The 21,852-nt window shown below is 40.2% G+C and overlaps 1 protein-coding gene across 1 annotated transcript in view; it reads left to right on the plus strand.

Moving 5' to 3' along the window:
* Positions 1-3,751: 3,751 nt before the first annotated feature.
* The window catches only part of samd12 (sterile alpha motif domain containing 12), a 115,483-nt gene continuing 97,382 nt past the window's right edge, over positions 3,752-21,852 (plus strand). The window contains exon 1 of the mRNA XM_030741820.1: positions 3,752-3,857. Coding sequence (XP_030597680.1) covers positions 3,845-3,857 — 13 coding nt within the window. The 5' untranslated portion in view covers positions 3,752-3,844. The remainder of the gene's footprint in view (positions 3,858-21,852) is intronic.

A 21,852-nucleotide genomic window follows, 5' to 3' on the forward strand; every position in this document is an offset into this window, starting at 1 on the left:
TAATTTTAGACAAAAGGCTTTAGTGTCACCTGAAACCCTTCCAATGTATTTTAACAGTAAAAGTTGATTATCTGACCTTCAGTGGTAAACACAAGCTCAAATTCCCTTAGTGGTTTTCTGTTGTTATTTTAATGCACAAGATTCACCTGAATTATTATAACCTGATGTCATTATGTCTATAAGCATGATAGCTTGAAAGGTTTTGAGTTAAATCTTTAAAACTTTGTAGGGGTGCAGCGTGGGGTCATGTAGCTATCCTTTAAAATTTGGTGTACATCCGCCAAGGTCTTCAACATCAACTTAATGATTTAAGGGTCAAAAATTGACCAAAAGCCTTAAAACCTCAAGTCAATAGATTGATCTAAAGGTCAAAGTGCTAGGTCCTTGGACCTCTGACCTCTTTTTCAAGGTTAAATAAGGTCAAACTTTCACAAAATGTCTTTTATCTTTAAAATTATGCTTAAAATTCCCCTGCCTTTGTTTGTATTGGCAACATTTAGGAAATGATACCGGTACATGGGGATTCCAAATCGCACATTAGAGTTGGCATCCAAATATGATGTCGCATTAGACCCCTGTTATTCATATACAGTTATTTGTAACTCAATACCTATTATCCATTCCCTACTCCTACATAATGTTTGTGCAGTCAAAGTGAACATATGTCATGCTACCCTTATCTGATTTTTACTGCACTGCAAACATGCACTACTAGCTGGAGGCTAACTAAAAATATGTTAAATGAAATCCCCTTGAAGAACTGCTTTCAAGGACACATTCTCCACCAAAGATTCACAGTAGTTACAGTAAGTGATGTGCACTGCTTATGTAAAGATTCACATGGTGTTTCCAGTTTTCACTGGAGCTGCATTCTGAAGTCTGTAAATGAAAAGGTAATAAAGCATCTCTTAGATCTCACTGCCCCGCCAGCAGTAGCGTGATATTGGGAAGACTAAAATAGAAATAGCAATGAGGTAAAAATCGTTAAGCACTGTATGCAGTTATTTAAAATGCCTTTACGATTAGTACTAACACAACTAATGGCGTATCTGTTTCTTTCTTTTATACGTATATTTACAGTAACTGTACTGATGTGAAGAAAGTGAGATCAAATTCTAACAGTATAATTATTATAGTATGAAAAAGAACACAAAGACCTGTCTTCATTTTGCCAAAAAATATCTTGATGAGCCCCAAGAAAAGATTCTGTGGACTGACAAGACAATCCACTGTTACTTAGAAGAAACAGCAAGATACAGATCTGAAAAGACCAAAGAATAGTCCTTAAAGTTAATGCAAATTTCTTGCTGTTTTAAAGGTTGATACTTGGGGGAAAATGCCTTGTAACTTTTTCCTTTGAGGAAAATTATTACATTATTACCGGCAGGAAGGTGTAACACGGCAAAACAATTAGACACACATATTTACTTCACACTTAAAGGAAGGTATGCTGCTGAAACCCTGCAAACAGGCTGAACAGACCGTGAAACAAAAGAAATCAGGAAGTTGACAGATAGATGATCCAGCAGACATACCTGTGTGCGCTGATGAGTGATAACCTCCACATAAGAAAAATGCTGAAAACAATGGGTAGACTTCATCACGCTGTCACTCTCTATGATCCAAAAATACAGTCTGTCTGTGCAGGTTAGCTACACTGCATGAGATACTTGGTTTTGATTATCCAGCTGTAACTTGCCATCCCTGTACCACCTGTCTGGAACCTGAAATGATGATTAATGCGTTTCCTCTTGTGTTTGCTATAATTTAACAACCACATGACTATGGATGATGTTTTACTTTTGGCTCGTATCCTATGTATTCCATCTTGTTCATCTTTCTTCTTCTTTCAGCTGGTCCCTTTAGGGATTGCCACATCGGATCATCTGCCTCCCTGTCCCTAACATCCTCCCCTGTCACACCAATCCTCTGCATGCCCTGGTTCCATGAATCTTCTCTGTGGTCTCCCACTTTCTCCCTGCCTGGCAGTTCCATCTTCAACATCATTTGTCCAATATATGCGCTATCCCTCCTCTGCAAATATTTATTTCCATTGTGGTCCCAGAAAACAGAGACAAAGAAGAAAAATATTAGACATACACAGTAACAAAAACCAAAACTAAATGAAAGTATTTGATACAACAACTGATTCAAAAAATACCAGTTTATAGCTTTCTTAAAATGAGTCAATTCACATATAAAATGCAACTGTGAAGGAAGGATATGCAAGGATGATGCACTAGATCTGGTATTAATTGAATGAAGCTTATTAATAAAATTGAAGCCAAAATAGTTGGTGCAGTGGCATTCAAAATGTTAAAAACAAGATTAAGCTTCAACTGAGCCAGACGCATACTTACAGGTAACATATCTGCCTGACAAATTCATTAGCACCAACATGCCTTTTGGCTGGTGCATTTCTTCTGGCATACCTGCAGTATAACCTGAAGCTTTTTTGAAAAACCAGAATACCGTGAGTTACCGGCATTGTCATAATGACTTTGAATAAGAGCCAATACAACACTCTCTTTGTTGTTCGGATCACATGAGTCGCTCGCCGACAAAGAAACTTTAACTTAGCACTGGATTTTTTAAAATTATTCTATTCACAATGCTTTCTCCATTCAGATATTGATCCCAAATCAAGCCCAAATACTTGATACATGAGCTACAATTAATATTGCAAAGGTTAGACCAATACTTTCCAAATAACTGAACAATTAGCCCCTCCCTCATTGCCTCTGGACTAGACGATTGCAATCAGCTGTTTGGCATTGACAGAGAAGATTTGGCAAGTTTTTCATGGGCGCAACCCCCACATACTCAACTCTGCTGCTCAACCCACAAATGTATTTTCCTTACCATTCCTTACCTTTGAGGGGAAATAAACAGTCTTTCCAACCATATATGATTCATTGCCGAGAAGCATTGTTACAACAAAGAAATAATCAGCCAAACACCAGTTTCCTTACTTCTTGTGCTAAGTTCATTATAGCATAAAGTCTTAATAATCTTCCAAAAGATAATCCCTAATCCCTAAAAAAGTAATTCCTAAAATCCATAATTTGTAGAGAGCTGTCAATCATGTCAGTCTAAAACTTCCCATAGAAATCAGTCATCCTAGAGATATGGTGACAGCAAAAGCCATTTTTTTAAAGGCATCCGACGCGACAGTGGACTCAAAACAGTCAAATGGTCCCAGTGTGGGAGATGTCCACTCCTGTTCTGGCAGGAGCCAGTAAGGCAGACAGTGAGCTACAATGTAGTTACCACACTTTGATGAAATTAGCTGTATTGTTGTCTACCTCACTGCAGTTACAAAGTGGTGGGATTGTGTTTAAACGATTTTCTCGTGAGTTATTGACCCAGAAACTAATTAGTTAAAAGGATGGAACTAATTATTTATTCTGCCTTGACGGCAGGATTTATCTTATATGTCTTCTTCTGGGTTCCATTATGTAATTGCACTAAAATCTAGATCCAGAGAGAGCGCTTACTCTCACGTAATGTTTTAGTTATTTTATTCTTTTGTTACTTCTTCGCGTGTTTTTTATACTAAACACTTGAATTTAATTGTACTGAAACCTGCTGCGTACACAGCCACGTGCCTCGCGGTTTCCAGCGACAGTCAAACAGCTTTCTCTGCTAAACTGTCCCCTTCCCTCCAGAAATCGCTGAGCCTACACTTCCCAGAATCCTTTGAGGCGCGGCAGCAGCTGTGCGCTCCGGCTTGCCCGCAGCAAAGTGATGATAACACACCAAACAAGGTACAATGAGCGAGCGTTGAGTTTTACATTTCGCCTGATCCCTTTGCCAGTGATGCCCAAATCTGTGGAGTAGCACAATGGCCGTGGAAGGTAAGGCGCCTCACCATGTGCCGTCCACAGTGGCGTGTCCTTTTTCTGTTTCGTTTCAAATATTGCAGACAATAGTTATAGTTAACATATGAAAGGCTTTACATGGCTCAACCTAGACACCGCCGGGTCAGCTGTTTAAGGCTGTGATTGAGTGATGTTGCGGTCTTTGCTCTCTCAGCGTTAGATGCGCTGTCTTGGTCATCTTCGCCTAGCTTATTATTACACTGTACAATTGAATTAATGTAAGGCTGGTATTCAGATCCATGATCACACACCATAAAGCCTCGTGTTAACGCGCAGCCTCTTTCTGTATTTACATTGTGCTGCGTGTGCGCCTCGGCGTTACTGCGATTGGAGCCTGGTTAACAGGTTTGCGACCGAGGAGCGTCCAGTCCTTTTGCATGGTCACCTCGGCATTTTCTCTGGAGGATATCGAGGCACTTTTATGGGAGAACATTCAAAGAAATCGGTTTCTCCGAGGATATATTCACGAGTCTCTTTTTTTTGTGTGTGTGTGATGCAACAGAGCGCCGTGTGAGCGCTCAACCAGTTCCACAAGAACAGTCTGTTTGACGCTGCTCATCTGTCAGCAGGTGGTGTGACATGTGGACCCGGGTAGTCACCTGCGTCTCCCCGTGAGTGTTAATATACAGGTAGTTAAGGTGCTCGCTCCGGACGTTTGAGGTGAGGGAAGTGACAGTCACTGAGTCGCAATGCTCGGCCAGTCTCCTCACCTTATCGGAGGCATCTTGTGGATCCAGAATCCAATGAGAGGTATGTTAGGGGCATGCATTCAGTGCAGCCAGCTCTCTCATTTGAGAGGGTTTTTTGCAGTGCAGTCCTTTGTTTGTGCATCTGCCCATGCAGGTATGTTTGGTATGACACTGTGGCGCGCTTGCATACGCAAGATCAGGTTTTCATGTAGGACATTTTTTATGCACAACCATATCCACGTGCTGTCTGACCCGAACCCGTCTCTCCTGTTTTCTTTGGTTTAAGTCGTCTCAGTGAGGATATGGGGTTATAGGGTCCGGGATTTATGTGCACGACATTGATAACAGATTAAACAGCGCGGGGAGAGGTGCATGCTGTCTGACTTTCTCTAAATCATGGCTCCTCATATTTTCTCTCATGTTAAGGTCCGTGTAGATTTTTAGTGAAGCTTTTCTGCTTGCCACTGGAGCTGTTGATCACAGTCATCCTTCTCCTCTTATTAGTTTAACTCAGTGTAAGGTTGAAGGCCACTTTAAAGCTTCTCAAGCTCTGCTGGAGTTGTCTGGCCCCCACTTTAGCAGCAGCTCTTCATGCTCAAGACATATTTTGCAGCTTGTAAGTTGTGTCTTTACTGCTCAGATGCTGTTGCCTCCTTTTAGTGCAGACAGCTGACCTGCAGGTGTAAAGATACTGCCACCTGTCTCATCTTAGATACAAGGAGCACAGCAGCAGCTATAACCAACCTTCCAGCATTTCCCCCCATGTATAGTTTCATTCATGCAGGCTGAACAAAGTCTGCAGATGCACACTTTGTTCCAGAGCTGAATAGTTTCATCCATTTCTTCATCCCTTTCTTGTCAGAGTAGGAGTAGCATCATCTGCCACTACAGCTGAAAATTATGACATCATCATTCCCATCAAATGATTTCACACTCACAATAAATTGTACAGAATTGTCCCATCTATCGGAGATATTGTAACAAACTGTCACTATCCACATAGCCATGGAATAACTCGGATTCAATCAAGATTCATTTACTTGTGTCACTCAGAGAGATTAATTACGTCCCCATTCACTGAAGCTGCAACAGCCAGAATATAGAAGAAAATCACACACGGACAAAAAAGCTGCACTAACTTTTTCAAAGCTGCCACCAACACCCTGCAGAGCCTTATACTGAAGGTGAAATATACTGATATCAACCGTTTTCTCACTGAAGGTGCTCAGAAAAATACTGTGACTCAAAGTAGAAGGAAGGAAGTTATCTGGTATTCTCTGAAGGATTTAACTTGCCTGAGAGATTCTTCTATTCTTCAATTCAAGAGGGAAACATTCAAAATCTGTATCAACAATGACAGCTCTATTTTTCATATTTAGATTTAACATTAAAAAAGACATATAAATATATCTTAAAATCATTTAACTGGGGGCTTGTAATCCCTTAGTGGTCCCTTAGTTGTGAAATCAAGTAGTTTATTGTTGAGGACTTGATCAGTGACTATTTGTGCAGTCAAATAATCTTGGCATCTTTTGGTTACAAGAGATTTTGTGTGATATTTTGTATAAAGCGTGTATTTTTTTTTGATCAGAAAAGCAATAATGTTCAGTGGATTGTCTGTACATTTTATATGCTAAAAAAATCAGATGGATTAATTGAAAATAAAGGTAATGATTGTGCTTTTGCTGTTTCGCCTCCCTGTTCGGGTCTCATATTGTTCAATGATCTCCATTTCTAAATTTGCCACAGCTGCATAAAAATTCCTGTTTCTTTTTTTAGATCAGATCTTATTAATTTTTTTTTTTTGTCTCTGCAGTTGTTGCTAAACTGTCCCCGTGGGGGGGGGGGGGGGGGGGGGGGGGGGGGGGGGGGGGGGGGACGAGGCTCGCGGCATAACCATCACTTTTAATTTAAGATGTGATGAAAAACAAAGCAAAACAAAACAAATCACAACAACTCTGCTGTGCCACTGTGCTCTGCTCCAGTGCTCCACCAACCCTTCTCAGACAGAGAATATAGGTCAAATATTTAAGAATTTATAACCCATAAGAAGACAAAAAGCTCTTTGAGAAATCAGGACTTTGGAGACTGCTGCACCCCATTTGAGCTTTACTTTGAAAGGCACTTTTGATTAGCGATGCTTTGCAAATTCAGTTTATGCAAGATAACAAAGAAAGCGCAAATATTTACAATGCTCTTTAATGATAAGCTGGCACATAGTTTGGCTTACACTCACGAGCAAGGTTTAATTACGGTTGGTAGTGTGAAGTTTGATTATAGCCAGTTTAAGAGGCAATGTTTTCTGGTGTAGACACTGTTTTTTGTGAATGAATATTCTCTGCATGTTGTTTTACATCTTAGTTGGAAAAGAGAAAAGGCTGAGAAGAAGATGGGCACACATCTGAGGCGGTCTGATACCCTTTTTTTCACATATTAGATTCTGAGTCAGTGAAAGTGTGTTCATTGGTCATTACAACTTAGACGCTGATACACATGTACGAGAGTTTTCTTGGCCGACTCCTTTTGTTTGTTTGTTTTTTTTAAAGTGTGACCCGCCGACACTGATTTTTGATTATTCTAATTGTCTTTCTCAGAACTATAACTAACAGAATGTACAAGCAAAAAGTCCATGTTTCTTCAGTGCAACATATTATTTTCATAATAAAAGAAACTATTAAACTTTACAATTTCCCCCAAACTGCAGATCCCGTCCTGCAGTACAGGATCTTCTCTCACTGAAACAACTGAAAATAAAGTGCTCTGCACAAAGAGATACAAATAATTACATGGAAAATGAGTTGCTGCACACCCACATTTACCTGACATATTTTACTTGACCAAACAAAAGCAGGTGAAACAGAATAATTAGCAAAACAAATGTCAGGTACTTGCACCATTTTCCAGTATAACTTCATCATACAACATGACATTGACCCTTTCTTCTTTTTCACTTGTCTCCATAATTTTCCTGTAAATTTGATCCTTTCACTGCTCATACCGAGGCTGCTGGCTCGTGGCTGGCAGTGAGCTCTGGATAGCTTTAGCTTTAGCCACTTTGCCTTTGTTAGCTTCTTCAAACTGGGCATGTTCAGTTGGGTGAGGGCAATTTAAGTGTTAGGTTTGTTGTTACGAACATTTTCGTGGTTTGGGTTCCCCCACGGTTTACTTTGGTGAACTTTATGTCTTCCTCATGCACACTGAAGAACTCTCTAATGACCACAGCCACATGCTAATCACTGGTCAGCGCTGAGAATGCTGGAAATCGGACGATTCTGATTCTCTGGCTGGTCAGTCAGTGGACCTCTAGTACTTATTCTTCTTTTACAAACTTCATGGCAGGCACTGCAACTACACTCCATAAACTTGGCACAGGATCCTGGTGACATAGCTTTAGATCATTTTCCCTGGAGTCCTCAGCACAGATGGAGACATCAAGTGTCCTTGCTATATAAAGGCTTATATCAAAGTCATCACTTAACAGTTGAAGTTAATTTTAGCTTTCTACTGACTGAGGGTCTCAGTTATATCAGAAATGAACCAATACAATGACTGAGTGTAGAGCTGGCCATCATAGAGAGGACAGAGAAGCAATATCGTTAGTATAGAAGTGTATTAGTGTTTTACTTGTACGACATTATACATTTCATATTAAAAAAGAGACAGAAGTTTGAACGCTGGCTCCTTTCTCACTTTGGTTGTGAATTATGAAGGCTTGGTTGAGTGGGTGTTAATGTTGGACTGTTAGTTTGGGAACTTTACAGAAATGGTCACACACACCCACATCCACACACTCGGGAAGGTGTGAGCACTTCTGAACAGCAGTTCTGATAGAAGACATTGGCGCCGTGAGGCCGTGTTCAGACCAAAAATAGAGTTGCGTCAAAATGGGACAGAGAAGGCTCTGGCAAAAAAAAAAAAATAATAAAATGCAGGATTCTTATGCAAATTGAAGCTTGCTTAACATTTTGCACAGCACGCAGCACAACTAAATTGAATAAGATCAAGTAGATTAGCTTGTTTTATTTATACTGTAGCATTTTTTTAAAATTCTGTTGTTTGCATGTGTATGTTCAGAGAGGAGCAAGTCAGTGCAGCTGTGATAACTTTCCAGTGAATCTGATTAAGCCTTCATTCCTGCCAGGTGATGTTTTATCACTCGCAACTGAAACCGTTTTACAAGATAACTCAGTCTCGAGATAATTTTGGTTGGATTTTCACTTTTTCGATCATATCTGAGGTAGTGCAGAAAGGAGGAACAGTCATGGTGGGAACACTACATGGTATGTAGTCTTAATCATCCACCCACCAGCATTCAGTGTTATTATCAGGGTGAAAGAAGCACTATTTTTTTTTTCAATGCTCACATAAGTATAATTTCACTGGGCAGACTACTAAAAGGCTAACATGTGTCAGGAGACGCGTGCACGTAGACACACATAAAAAGTGCTAAGAGCTGGACCCCGGGTCCAGTCACAGTAGTGTTTAGCCCCGTGGATGAGGCTGTTCATTTCCCTTCTTCCTTTTTGCCTCTGTGCATCCAGCCTCCTTGATCTGTCCTGCCCTGCTCTGCCTGCCTGTGCACCCATTCAGAAAACTCATTTCAAGTCCTTGCCCCCGGATCTAGCCCAGGACTAGAATTAGGAGAATAAACATGTTTATTTGTGTCAGTGGAATGGGATTACATCTTAGTCAATTTAATAAGGAGTTACTACGGTGGAAGAGCATCTTTCAAACCTTACTCAGCAGGAATGGGATTAAGATGACAGAAGATGCAGCAAATGTCAAGGGAGCCATGTTTGATGTGCCACACTGAAGTGCTGCTGCCTGGAGTTTAGAATAAGAGATAAGCAGATATAAAAGTATTTGCAGGCACAAACTTGTCCTCCAGCAACTTTCACAAATGAGAGTCTCTCATTAACGGACTTGCAAAGATTTCTGCTACTTCCACAATTGATGTAAAGGGCAACTACCTGGAAGAATCTGTCTAACAAATGTCAGGGGGTTATTCATTACAGTTCTATTGGATCTGTCCCTGGTCTGAGTGCTTTAGCTGGCTCAGCTCGCATCGCTGTGTCTGACTGTCAGCTTGAGAGAAAGAAATCCAGGAGAAGGAAAGGCCAAGTGTGTCTGGTCTGGACACTTTGTTTTTCTGCAGCACTAGTTTATATTCACTTGGTTTTACTAGAACTTGTTGGAATCCTCATTCTTTGTACAAGTAAAAGGACAAAGTAAAATCACAGAAAACAGGCAATTACTTTCATTTTAAGCATAGAAAATACGTTTTCTGCATGCCTATACTTATTTTTCTTGCTGGTAGTGCCATAATATAGTGGTTAATACATTTGCCTAACATATGAAAGATACCTTGTTTGAGACCAGGGGGAGACACAAATCCCTGGGAGGGTTGCATCAGGAAGGGTATCTGGCATAAAAATCTGCGCATACATGGAGCCGTCTACTGTGGCAACCCCTTGCAAACGAGGGAGCAGCCAAGAAAAAGAAGCAACTGTACCATAAAAGTAAACCTGGTGTAATAGACCTTTTTAAAATAAAATAGACAGATATCTTGACTTAGTAGGGAAAGTGAAGTAAAATATTTCCTGTGAAACAGACTAAAGGTAGGTGTCAAAATCCTTTCCCTCAAACACTTTGGTTGCAAAATATATGCCCAATGAGCCAAAATGACACAGAGGTTGCGATGCCATGATACCCAATTTGACAACAAAATGATTATTCCATGTACCTAAACATAAAGTCCTTTATTAAAAAGGCATTTTAAATCACTGACATGGGGTGGCAGACCATTATTTAAAATGTCAACATTATAGTTTGTTGACAGGACTGAAATGTCAGAATGGTTGGTGAGCAGCCTGCCAACATTACTACGAGGCATAATGTTAGTTACATTAAGTTAGCATCAACATTTCCATCCATCCATTCTCTTCCGCTTATCCATTTATAAAGCGTTAACCATTGCAAACATTTTAGCCTATAGGAACATAGCAGATTTCACAATACAATGCCAGCTGTCTTAAAAAATGGTAACATAAGAAATATAATACTTTGGATGTTGTTGGACATTGAATTGAAACTCATCCACCTTGAATTCCTTGAACTCATCTGGATGCTGATCTTTTAAGTGTTTTGCTAAATTCCTCACTCGGTCTGAAAAGCACAGGAGCATTGTTTGCATATTCGCTTTTGCAAATCAGCTATCACTCCATGGTCATTCATCTCAAAGCATGAAGTACTTCCCAAATATGTCATTCTTATCAATGAGCTGGGGCAGCTGCACCAGTCGCCATCTTCTATGTCTAGTTTTTCCTGTGCTTGTGGATGTCCTTCTGTTTCCTTCTTTGTCTTTATCTGCAGCATGTACAGTAAGGGCAGACTAGAAGACTTGTAGGCACATGATGCCCCATCAGTTCTGGAAGAACTGCACTCACATATCTACCAGTTAAATATGTTAATAAGGAGTTTTTTAAGATTTAAAAAAAGTTATGAAATTATGGTTATTTCTCTATTCATATCACACTTGCACCAAGACGTCCCACTCATGTGGTTAAAACGTCATTTGTAGCCTCAGGCTGCTTTGTCCTGCAGCTCAGTCAACTTGAATCCTGATCCATATGCTAATTATGCTCTCAGAATTACACAGATGAAAGGGAGAAAAGGTGTCAATTTTCCACATTTAGATGTGATGAATATGCAAATGAATGAAGGCAATATGGTGAGAAGAGTGTAGATTTCTGTTGTGTTTGATGCAAATGGTTTCTGTCTAACTTCTGTTAAGGCCTTCTTTTTAATGCATTATTAAAGTCCCCGGCTGACAACACGGGTTCTTGTCTGTACCACCAAACAGGGCAGAACAAAATCTACTGTATACAGTAGCTTTATCGACCTTTGTGAAGTGTGAGCATCAGGGAAATGAAGCCCGGGGGAAGAGACAAATTTTGCTGAATGTTCCAGTCATTCTTTGCTCATTTCACCCTTGCAGAGTTCTCCCGGCCTTTCGTGCACTTCTCTTCTCTTTCCAAAAGAATGACCTTTCTGCTTTTTGTGAATATCTGGCACCCTGGTGTGTCAAATACAAAAAAACTTGGCTTTATGTCAGCTTCAAACCCCGGTGACCATGAAGTCATCTGTGCTCCATTCTGCTGACTGATTGAAGCTGCTGATCTGAGACAGTTTGGGTGTCACTGATGATATAGTGGGCATAAACGGAGAGTCACTGTCAGGTGAAGACAGTCGTTATGTGGCATTTTAAGCTTTGAGGTAGATTATTTTAAGGTGGAATTAAATTGGAACGTTAGTTCAGTTAGGAAGTGTGTGCATATGCTGTAAAACAGGGTGCATAATTGTAAAACAAGACGTGTCAAAGCTGAAGAAACTCATCCTCCATTTACAGGAGTGCTCCACAGTGCAAAATGTTAATTGTAATTCAGTATAAGTGTTTTGCAGGGAGGTGGCAACAGAACTAATTGGAACACTTCTAATTTATTCAGGCTGTTGAAGAACAGCAGTATGTTGGGGTACAATGAGCCCAGAGCAGCTCCATTGCACAAAACATCAGGGGACCACTTTTAGATGTGTCCTACAGTGGGAAATTCCAGTTTAAAAGATTACAGGGTATTATATCCTCACTAATAAATAAAAAGATTTACATGCAGGACTCAGTAAACATGAAAAGAAAGGCTTTTCAGTTGTTCTAAAACAGATATGCAATAAACCTGCCCCTGCCTATCTAGTAAGGACAGGTATGCAAGTGGGTATGAACATGGGGCGAGGTTTTAGATTTTTTCATACTGTAGAACAGAAGGACACAACTATATGACTTTTTCTCTTCTATTACCTTTCCAGTATTTCAATCTTTTATCTGCTTTACCAGCACAGATTGAGCAGCTTGGAGACGTAGTTAGAGAGGCAAGGCTGAGATGGTTTGGACATGTGCAGAGGAGGGATAGTGGATACATGAGATGTATGTATGTACGGATGTTAAAGATGGAGGAAAAGAGGAAGACCTCAGAGGAGGTTCATGGATGTAGTGAAGAAGGACATGCAGAGGATTGGTGTGACAGAAGCGGATGCTAGGGATAGAGTAAGGAGGCAGCAGATGATCCTCTGTGGCGATCCCTGGAGTAGGAGGAGGAGAAGGAAAAGGAGAAGAAAAACAAAGACTTTTGTTTCCAAGGTTGAGCAAGGTCTTTCATATTTGCAAAGTACGCTGTATGGGTGTCATGTGATCCATACAGTAATTTTTTTTCCAAGTTAGCATATGGCCACACAGTGCTGTAATGCTGGGTTTTGTTCATTACTGTATTGGCTGGCCAACCACGGCTTGACTGAAAATGACTGGAACTAATGGAGAAATTGCACTGGTCACATCATGCCTGATACCCAGGCTGCTTAATCAGACACAGTCCCTCCTTAGGCTGAAGAATGTAAGCATTTTATGTCTTTATATGAATGCTGCTGTTTGCGTCATCAGAAGAGACACTGTGATACTTTGGACTGATCGTGACTCTGCACTGTAAGCACTTTAAATGCACTGTCTAACAAAAACTCCATATTTCCACCCACCCATTCACTTAAGCTTATCTAATTCAGGGTTGCAGGGGAGCTGGAGCCTGTCCCAGCTACCATAGGGCGAGAGGTAGGGTGCACCCTGCACGGGCTGCCAGCCTGTCACAGAGAAACAGGCAACCACTCGCACTCACTCGCAGTTCAGTTTCACAAATGAACCCAACCAAACTAACTGCATGTCTTTGGATTGTGGGAAGAAGCCAGAGTATCTGGAGAGAACTACGCAGACACCGGGAGAGCATGCAAACTCCCCAGAGAACGGCCCCGGCCACATGGTGGATTCAAACCCAGGACCTTCTTGCTGAGAGGCTAACCGCCACACCACTGTGCTGCCCAGCCTGTGAAATATATTTATTTATATAGTTGCTTGGATTGTTATATTGAGAAAGCTACTTCAAACTGCTTTAAGGAAAAAAGTGAAAGGCTCAAAAGAGGTCCCACATAGTGGACCGGCTAACTGATCAGACTCGCTCCAATCAGAAACTTTCCCATTAATCTGTAATAGCTTCTGTTGTTTTGGCCAAATGGAGGAAGTTTGTGTCTCATTAAATATTAATAGTTGTTACTCAGCTCTAAATTAAGACACTCTATTTTTATCACCCGTTCACTGTCTGTCTTTGAAGTGGTGCATGTTAACAGTTTTATGCCTGGGATAGAGGCAGAAAGCTGCATCACAGCAAGCCAAAGTGAAAAGTAGGGTTTAATCCCGGGATCCGGGATTCCCGGGAAATGCGATCAGAACCATTTCCCGTTTCCCGGGAAACGTTAGACGGGAAACCGGGAAAAAAGTCGCGCGCGTCGATTTGACTTTCAGAAAGAAAAGAAAGCTTCAGAATGTTAAATTTAAGGAAATATTGAGAGAAGGGTTTGTTTAATGCGAAAAGCATTACTCTTCATTTCAGGCACATTCAGCCTCCGTTTAAGGCTTCAGCCTTCATCTCAAGCGTTTTAATAGAGGTATTACACAGTTGTACTTTTTTCCTCTTTAATTTGTTGAAATCGTAGGCAATGTGTTTACCCTAAGGTATTTTGTATTATATAATTTTATATTATTATATATTGTTATATTGCATTATATAGCCTATAAAATATGCCTGCCCTGAACAATAAAGAAATATCTGTTTAACTTCGAGTGTTTCTTTTCCTCGTTTGCAGCCGCTTACTAACAATCATGAATTAGGATACGGGCCTAATGTGTGAAGAAATTATCATGAAATAGATTGATTTAACATATTTCGCTTTTAAAATGGAGTTGAGTAAAATGTATATTTTTTAGGCTATAAGGATTGGCCAGTTTTTCAAAAGACGATTCACAGCGAACCTACTTTAACCCTCAGACACGGTGTTATAAATTTGCTGTTGCCAGAATGGCAATGACCAAGTCGTAGTGCATTACTCAAGGCCCTGTGTTATGTCATATTATAGTGCAGTACGGTAGTTAACTTTTCAATGACTATTACAGCGTTCCACTGGTGGAGATATAGTGCAACAGATGTCGCCACGACAGCGTGGCTGAGCCTTTATCAATGCTGTGGAGATGAACCGTATTGTTTTGCACCAGCAGTTGTAAAATATCTTGGTATAATTCCATGTACAATGGAGGAATGTTCGAATTATATTTGTTAAGGGAGTGTTGAGGAACGATACAACACCGCATAGCTCGAGCACTCGAATGTCGAGATGTAGGTTTTATTGCGTTAATCAAGCCGACGTTGCCCCCTACTGGGCATAACAGGACATAGCTGGAAAGCTACCGCTACAATATCACAATAGGTTAAGGCCGACACAGGCTACAGAAGGCCTAATTAAAATAAAAAAATAAATAAACTTTTTCCCGGGATTCCCGGGAAATGGCTCGTCATTTCCCGGGATTTGATTCATGTCATTTTCGGGAAAAATATTAAACCCTAGTGAAAAGCAGTTATATTTAGCTCATATGTGTTTGTGCTGCAAAGTGGGTCATTTCAGTCTGTCTTTTTCTTTCCAGCTCTGTCTCGTTGACTCGCTGTGTCTGTCTTTCTGCTTCTTACTTTGTCTCCATCCAACTTTTCTTTTTTCACCGTCTCTTACTCCGTCATTCTCGCTCTTTTTTTTTAACCCTCCCTCATACTCTGCACCTAAGAAATATTCAAAGCTGAGCACATCTGCGCCTGCTTGACACAGTCCCGAGCAGCCATAGCTGATGGAGCCCTGGGGTTGTAGAGGACAGTCTATGAAGTTTGAGTGCAGTTAACTTTTGATGGGATGTCAGGGTGAATTAGGAGTCCCGTAGAGTCGAGCTGCTGGCTAACTCATTACATGGTTTCACTTTGATAGTTAGTCATGCAGTCAATCCTCATTGTCTCGGCAGCTGACATATGAAAAGAACCACCAACGTAATGAGTGTGCATGAGCAAAATAAATAGCAGTGATGCCAAAAAGCTTCCTAGGCGGATTTTGTCACCTAAATTTACTATTTTATCTAAATTTCCATCTAATCATTTTAGAGCAGTGAGATTTGAATGCAGTTAGGCTCCAAGGTCTCTCTCAATCAGAACAGTCAAAAGGCAGTTTGATGACATCATGAAGTAGCATAAAATCATGGATGTTTTTGACTTCAGTGCTTATGAAAGTCTATTGACTGCTTGTAGATACGTATATTGATATATTGGCTCCCCCGATATATCAGACAATTTTAGATATGTTGTATCAAAATTGAAAAAAAGAGACATGCATGATAAATAGTATGACCATATTAAAAATAAGTTAATTTACAACTATTAAAACTATGAGAACTATTAAAAGCACCTCTGTGTGGGGACTCTGCTTTTTTTTTTCTTCAATATATCAGTATCAGCATTTATAATGGCCATCAAATTAAAATTTAAAAAGTAAGGAAAGGACGGGAGAGACATCCTTCAACCATGTTACGAGTGTTGCTATTGCATTTATCCACCAGGGGGCACTCTGCAAATTCCCTGTTGGCAACACGTGTTCAAACAACGACTAGCTGATCTGAGTTGCAGAGTGTAATGAGTAATCCACAACTTGTTTGGCAAGTTTATTTGTGACATATTAACCCAGTAAGGACTCAAAAAAAAAAAAAAAAAAAAAAAAAAAATATATATATATATATATATATTTATATATATATATATATATATATATATATACACACACACACACACACACACACACATAACAAATGTCTTTGTTTCTTGCATATGAAAGAAAGAAATATTTGCTGCTATATCAGATTTTTAAATCCTATATTAGTCAGGCTCTAATTGCTTCACATATATTCATATTGTTTCATTTCATTCTAATGAACCAGCTGCAGGTTACTAATGTAATGTTGATTCCTAATTGGGGCTGTGCCCAAATGTTTGTTTATTGTGTGGGTGTTCAATTTTTAATTTCAGGATTCTGATATTTGTTTTCTTTTTTTTTTTATGTCACCCTTCACTTCCACTTATTGTTTCCAGGTTAGTGACTTTGTTGCAAGATTTGGCAACTTCTCATGGCCCTTTAGCAGCCCTCCTCTGAAATCCTCCTCAATCACGTGAAAAATAATCTATAATCAATATTGCTAGTAACCTATTAGGGACAGCCCTGTTGCTAACTTGCAGTATCATTCAATGAATCAGCTACCCATACAGTCACACTAGCTCACTTTATGTGGTAACATTATTTAGTCACAGTGTAGCCCGGTGCTGCCATCCGTGGTCCAACCCTTCATACTTAAATTAACTTTGAACATGCTGACTGTTGTAATGCTACAGTGTTGCATTGGCTTGGCGGCCGGCATGAATGAAGGAGATATGAAGAACTGAAGCTGAAGAACTTTATACATTTAGCCTCTCGTTTACAACGGACACAAACCACTCCCACAAATCTGGTGATGTCAACAACAGAGCTGACCTACTGAACGTCCTGTTCTGTCAGTGTTACCTGAGATCACCTGAGCCCCAGATTGCAGAGCCAGCTTATGAATTTTAATGTAGCCAGAGAAGCCTTAAACGGCAGGTGTATTAATAACTCATGGATCAGTTAGTCTAAAAGAACGGTGTCCTACTTTTTCCAGTGTTCAGAAGCATAAAAACCTAAACTATGCACAGCTTGAAGTCAAATACCACAGAGCACCGGGTTTACATAACCATGTGTTCTCCTTATTCTCAGATCAGCAGTAGCTACTTTTTTTCTGTGAGGCTCTTTAATTACTTAATAAACTTTAGATTGCTGCAATCTGTTATGACAGAGCAGAAATCACATTTTACATATTGTTGTCAGACTCTTTGAATATAACATATCTTTACCTTGTTTAATTTTGATAAAAAAAAGTATTACATATGTATCTTGTAATATTAAAGAGCTTTGCAAAACAATAAGTAGAGCGATCACTTATACATGCATACTTTTTTCTGTCTCATTGGGCAGCAAGCTTATCCTGCAGGCTCCTGTCCAGAACAGCTGATACTGCAGGCCATGTGCTTCTCTTCCTGTCTCTTTGTAGTCTTCAGATACATTCTAATTAGTACTTCAGTTAGCGTGTAACAAGGATATAACTGTCTGCTGTTCCCGACTGATGGAGATGCTCTTTCCAAGGTCCTCGGGGGAAGACAACTGAGCAGACACACTGCTCTCACACATTCACACACTCTTCTCACATTTTCTTTTCTAATTTGGAAAGCAGAGCCTGGACACCACAAGTAGAATTGCTAGGTTTGCTCGCTTCCTCCGAGCAGACTGGGTGAGAATTACAAGTGCATACACTGTTTGGAAGACATCTTTACAGCTCGTGCGTACATCTTCGCCTGCATACATACATACATGCAGGGTTGTGTAAAGTCTGCACATCACTCTGAATGCATGCAGTGTTTGCCTGGGCAAACATCAATGTGTGGGAGCTAACGGGAGGGAGATAACAGATGGGGGCAACTGATGATCTCTCTGAAAAAATATGTGCAAATCCACACATTCGTTCCCAAATGCTGTGGTTATTTTAAATGTAGATGCTTGCATGTTTCCAGCCATGTGACGGAGACTGATTTCCGATTCAGCTCCAAGCCACTGTTAGCATATAAAAAGAGGAGCAGCTGCGCAGTTGACTGTAATGCCATGTTGTCTACATCCTGTCAGTTTTGGTGCCAGAAAACCTCTTCAAATTCCCCAGAGTGTCTGTTGGTGCAATTGCTCTGGAATGAAGGCACCCACGTCCTTCCTGTCCTGTGTATATGCCTATTAGCTCATTACATATTAACTCATTTTATTAAAAGTTCTGGAAGCAGGCAAAAAAAAAAAAAAACCCTCAAAGTCTTAAAACAGCAGTGCAGTTTGTACAATCTCGAGTCATCTGGCTTACCCTGGACTCTTTCCCTCGGCTTTGTTTCTGGGTCAAAACAGTTGATTCTATTCACAAACTATTCATTCTGCTACACCCTGGGAGTCAGCCAAACAGAAAGAGATCGCTATGAGCCTGAGCACCCACACAGAGCAAACATCACTTTTGATTATGGACCCACTACTGGTTTCACTTTGAAGCAGCTTGTGCTGTGAAACGCTGGCTCTAAAGTTAGCACAGAAATGTGCTTTCTGGCTTCTCCCATTTCCTCTGTTGGAAACATGCTTTTTTCTTTCAACTGGGTTTCTTGCATGGGTGTAGTTTTATGGGAAGATGGGGAGACATGTCAGCCCCAGTGACGGCATACAATATAAATCGTCTTGCCCTCTGTTAACTCAGTCAAGTGTTCAGTTGCAGGAATTCACTTGGTCACTCAGTCATCTGATTTATTAAAAACTTTCATTGCTGAAGAGAAACCATAAATGTCAAGTTACATAATTGATGCAGCGGGTTGGGGGACTGCATTTATATTTAAATGTCTTCAACTTAAACCTGAAGACAAAAGGCCCAAACCTCTGGATGGTATGAATTTCATGTACACAGGCAGGCATGTATGTAACAGTCCTATGCAAAAGTCTTGAGCCTTGAGCCAAAAGTCTTTTTGCTTGAATGACTCAGATCAGTGTTAAGTAGCTTAACAAACTTCTTAAGGACATAACTTTCAGATATTGTTCATCTGCTGCAGATAGTTTTTTTTTAATTTCTTTTTTTTTTTTTTAGGCCACTTCACTTCTTCGTCCAGTTTTCTCATATTTTTGACAGAGACACTGCACACCATGCTGTGCTACGCCCGGTTTTAGGCTCATGGTTCTTTGGGAATCAGCTTTTTTGTGCAAAAATACAATTTAATGCCTATTAAATTGTGTTATTGTTGACATTTTCCATAGATTTAACTGAACAAATGAGAACAAATAATTGAGTTTTGTACCAGACTGCCTCCAAAGTGCTGAAAGATACAATTTAAAATGGATTCTTTACCAAGTTGTCTGTTATGGGTATACACAACACTCACTTATCCCTTGAGATAGTGCCTTTTTTATATTTGAATTGACAAACTGACATTTGCATGCCTAGCTTTTGATTGACACGTCACTGCCTCTCCACAGCCTACAGTAGTTGATGAGAGTCTGCACTGAACCTTCTTCTATCCAACCCAGTTCTGAAAATGGGATGATGCTGATTTAGTGTCATTTTAGAGATACAAATAAGAAATCCCCATATAAAGATAACTACCTGCCATCAGTGGCAACCGTCTGTAAATAGTTTATTGAGTGTTTCCGGCTTTTATTTAAACTGTTTTTCCACAGGGTGCTTACTTTGACTCCTTTTATATACACAAAATCTATCCAGGAAGCTAAAAATAATCATCTAAGTCCCAGTTGCAGGCCATTCAAACACAATTTGAGCTAAGAAAACACTACCAGTTGTGCTTTCTGTCTTTATTGAGCACAGAGTAATGCCTCACAATGCATCCTGAGAAAGGGAAGTCAACATTTCAATTTTGTAACTCTAATAGCAGCAAAAAAAAAACCTCCATCAGACATTTTATAGCAGTTTCTTGGACTTTACTAGAATGAGAAGTTAATTTTAGATCATTCTGTCTGACATTACTGTTTGTTCACTGATATTTGTGGGATGTCCTGATTTAGGTCATACCATGGGAACACAGCGAGGCTAAAGGAAAGAACGGGCACTTCTGAGTCATGTCTTTTCTTCTTTTTCAACTTTTTTCCTCAGTGATTTACTGGGGTGGTTTGGATTACTGTCTTGTTACATCACCTATCCTTGAAGTCATGGACTGCTGCTCTGAGACTCTACTGTAAAAATCTTTGAGGTGTGTCCAATGCGCCTGCTTTCTTTGTTCTGGGCAGCTGGTGCTCTAGTGCAACATCGAGTGGACCTTTTTTACCCTGTAGTTGTGCAGAGGAGCCACTTAGAAGGCAACGCATCCATGGTGTCACCAAGACGTTTTTTTGTTTGTTTTTTTTAATCATCATTGGCATTAATACACATTCATGAAAACGCTTATTAAAATTTAAAAGACTTTTGTTTTGCCATTACAATGAAAACAAATGAACATCAGTTGCAGCTGTTACAGTTACCATGCCTTAACCCCTTAACTGGCAGCAAATAAAATCACCTGAAACAACTACATAACACCCTCTGGTTATTACTGGCTCTGAACAACCCATTTCATAGCCTATTAATCGGCTGCGTCTGGTCCGCGGGCCGAATGAAGTGCATTTATATGGCAGGCTAGACCCGCCCATTTTGACTGACACCTCATTCGGCCAATAATGTTAAGAAATGGGTTTCCCAGAGCCAATAATACTCAGAGGGCGTCACGTAGCTTTGTCAGGTGATTTGGTGCAGCCAGTTACATGATTGGCCGAATGACGTGTCAATAAAAATGGGAGGGTCTAGCCTGCCATATAAAAGGGACTACAAACGGCCCGTCACCGGGCCCTTGCCAGTTAAGGGGCTACACCAAACATCTCACACCACAAATATCATTTCTAAAACTTTAAATGATCAGTTTGTTCAAGTTCTGTGTCTGACCTGTGAGCTCCTGCCTGAGTGGGGTTAGCCTGAGGTCACTGAGGTTGGAGTTAGTTTCTGGCAAAGCCAAGACACAGCTGCCTGATGCAGCACACAGCCTGAGAGTGCACAGATTTTCCTGTTACCCTGACTATCTCTGGTCATATATGACATGGCTGGCCTTCTTGGCAAACACCCCAGAAAAGCCTTCTTGACTAAGTAAATGTTAAAAAAAAAATCTCCATATTCAGATTCTTAAGGTGAGACCTTAGAAAACTCTGACAGATGCTTAAGATGCAGTTTTGGTAACAAAAAAGATATATATGTATATATGCGCCTAGGATGCCTCAGCAGGCATCACTTGCCTCAGTTAAGGTCAGTGTTCATGATTCAACAATAAGTAAGAGACTGGGCAAAAATGGCATCCATGGGAGCGTTCCAGGGCGAAAACTACTGTTGACCACACAGAACACAAAGGCTCATCTCACATTTTCCCCCAAAAATATCTTGATGATCCCCAAGACCTTTGGGAAAATATTCTGTTGACTGTCAAGACAAAATCTGAATTCTTTAAAAGGTTTGCATCCAGTTATATATGACATAAACCTAACACAGCATTTCAATATAAAAGATCATGCCAACAGGTAAATATAGTGGGGCTAGTGTGATGGTCTGGGGCTGCTTTGCTGCTTCTGAACCTGGATGACTTGCTGTAATTGATTGAAACGTGAATTCTGCTGTGCACCATAAAATCCTGAAGGAGAATATCCAACCATCAGTT

The sequence above is a fragment of the Archocentrus centrarchus genome, chromosome 11 (assembly GCF_007364275.1).
Source record: "Archocentrus centrarchus isolate MPI-CPG fArcCen1 chromosome 11, fArcCen1, whole genome shotgun sequence".
Taxonomy (NCBI): Eukaryota; Metazoa; Chordata; class Actinopteri; order Cichliformes; family Cichlidae; genus Archocentrus; species Archocentrus centrarchus.